The following is a 2,647-nucleotide window of genomic DNA, read 5'->3' on the forward strand; positions in this document are numbered from 1 at the left end:
TGATAATATTTTCGTTTCGTTGGAGAAAAATTGTGGTATCAAATTACTACTCATGGTTTTGTGTTTCGTATTCTCTCGATGTATTTCGGTTGTGTATCAAAGCCACGAACAGGAGAAACCGTTTTCCGCATCAGGGAATTACCGTCGGTATTAATCTTCCTGTACTTGGCTTCTTCTCTTTCTCTTTCTCTCTGTTGCTTTTAGACTACACGTATTAGAACCGTCGATCTCGATAATTCATGAGCATACGCATCAACGGAAGCTTTTGTCTTTAGTTTAAAGGAGAATTCACTAATCTTCAGTTTCCTATATAATTTCTAATATATATATATATAATAATAATAATATATAATTAATAAAGTTAAAAGTATATATATATATATATATTTTAACAAAGCTTAGAAAATATATAGAATCAGCTGATTTCTCTTGTTATATTTAATAAAAAATTCAACTATCTTATATTAAGAAGAAAATCTATAAGAACGTACATTTTCTTAGTTTAGAAAAAGTTTATACCTTTATAAAGATGGCATCAGTAATCGAGAAAAAATAATAATAAAAAATTCGGAGTACGGTGTATCTTGAATAAAAATATAATAAGGGATATTAATAAATTATTAATAATACAATACGTAAACTTTACAAATTATTTTTCTATGCAGAATCCAAGATAAAAGACGTTCTTGGCGTAGGAGTTGTCATATTGAAACCACCCCCAAAGAATTTCTTTTGTTTTATCGGTAAAGCTGGTAGTATTGATTCTGTCAAGGACTTCGATCTCGTTTCCTTCTCCTTTTGTAATTTCCTTTTCTGTGCGTAATATTTCATCTTCAACTCGCACATCTCTTTACTCATCCGTTCGACATCGAATTTGTATTCGTTTATTTCAACTTGATACATGTTCAATTCCGATACGAGGCACTGGATTAAATAAAAATAATAAATATATAAATAAATACAAAATAAAAAACAAATTTGACGAATAGAGATCCGAAATATTTGTATTTATTTGAGATGATTGGTATTTTTAAATATTTTTACTCTCGATGTTTGTGATCGTAAAATAAAATAATATAATTCGTCAGTACTTTAAATAAAAAACAAAAATGATCCAATAAGTAATGGCATTCGAACGAAATATTTTACAAAAACGATTTCAATATCGTATACATACCTTCATTTTATTTCCTCTTTTTCTCAATGCTTTTTGAGTTTTATTCAAGGCCATAGTTATCCGTGGTCCTGGTTGTTTAACCAAAATCTCACGAAGATTCATGTATAATTTTTCGGTGTCTTGTACTCTTTTTTCCTTATCAATTATCAAGGCCGACATCTTGATAACTCTCTTTTGAAGAATCTGAATTTTGTTCAACATTTCATAAGCCGATGGATCGGAGAACTAGAAAATATATTTATGGAATTAATGAAATTTAAGTAATGAATATCGTAATTCTTTTATTTATTTTTTTTTTTTTATATTCGTTTGCTGGAAAGTTCAAACATAGTAGATGCATGTATAACTATACCAACAACGTTTAGTTTTATTCATATATGCATTGGAACAACAAAATTTAACCCAAGTTTTCATGTGAAGGTTACAAAAAAAAATAGAGCAGAGAAAAAGAAATGTCAAAAAATTGCATATTTGATAAGTGAATTTAAAAAAAAATCTTCGTTATTCATTTATGGCATCAACCAACATTGGACAATTTTGTTTCCATTTTTGAACATGCACGCAATATCAAATTTATTAATTTAATTTACGAATGATTGTGCACTTTTTAGTATCTACGTATAAAAATACATAAACGAATATCCAAAACGTTGCCATAATCAAATTAATTATGTTTAATTTCAAGTAATATACTGCTTGTTCTACAACTAATACCATTCACATAGGTAGATATAATTTGAATCATTGTTTTACGGTCAATTTCATATTTTAACGATTGATACATAATCAACTAACGAACTATTCAAATAAAAATAAAAATGATCACTTGGAGTTTTCGCCAACGATGAATATTCAACGGTGTTTGAACTTCTTCTTCCAAAGCCATGACCTTTAATCTTTCTTTGGTAAGATCTCTGTTCAAGTGAAAAATCTCATGACGCATATCCGAAGTATTATCTATACTTTTGGTCAGTAAAACTTTCTCGGTTCTGAGCTTGTTAACTTCTAGTTTGAGCAATCTGATATCTTCAAGACGTTCGTTATATTGTTGCTTGCCACGTTGCAGTGTACCGTTCAATATCTTGATCCTGTTATATTGCAAACAGAGCTCGTCATTTCGCCTAACCAATTGCGTACCAAGAATATCGCGTTCGTTCATGACATTGTCGATATCTTTCTTATGACGAGCTATGTCTCTGTCTGCTTTTAAAATCGTCTGTCGTAGACGCTTTTCCTCTTGCTTCATTTCTTCGATTTCACGTCTCAAATCTGAGATATCTTTACGAGCAGATTGAAGATCTACCTTTAAGGTTTCCTTTTCTCTTTCGGTTCTCCCAAGTACTAAAACATTATAATAAATTGAATTTTGATAAATTTCAAATATTTCTTTTTTTTATTATAAATATTAAATATAATATATATAATAATATTATAATAAATAAATAATATATATAATAATAAATAATATTA

At 28.6% G+C, this 2,647-nt stretch overlaps 1 protein-coding gene across 1 annotated transcript in view; it reads right to left on the reverse strand.

Annotated features, from left to right (window-relative positions):
- Nucleotides 1-657: 657 nt before the first annotated feature.
- Nucleotides 658-2,647, reverse strand: part of LOC106787693 (cilia- and flagella-associated protein 58-like) — a 5,514-nt gene continuing 3,524 nt past the window's right edge. Inside the window, exons 5-7 of the mRNA XM_014750267.1 lie at nt 2,004-2,518; nt 1,178-1,402; nt 658-924 (exon numbers count right to left, since the gene is read on the reverse strand). Of these exons, the coding sequence (XP_014605753.1) occupies nt 658-924; nt 1,178-1,402; nt 2,004-2,518 (1,007 nt within the window). The remainder of the gene's footprint in view (nt 925-1,177; nt 1,403-2,003; nt 2,519-2,647) is intronic.

Source organism: Polistes canadensis, unplaced genomic scaffold, assembly GCF_001313835.1.
Source record: "Polistes canadensis isolate GaletaPanama2010 unplaced genomic scaffold, ASM131383v1 scaffold_111, whole genome shotgun sequence".
NCBI lineage: Eukaryota > Metazoa > Arthropoda > Insecta > Hymenoptera > Vespidae > Polistes > Polistes canadensis.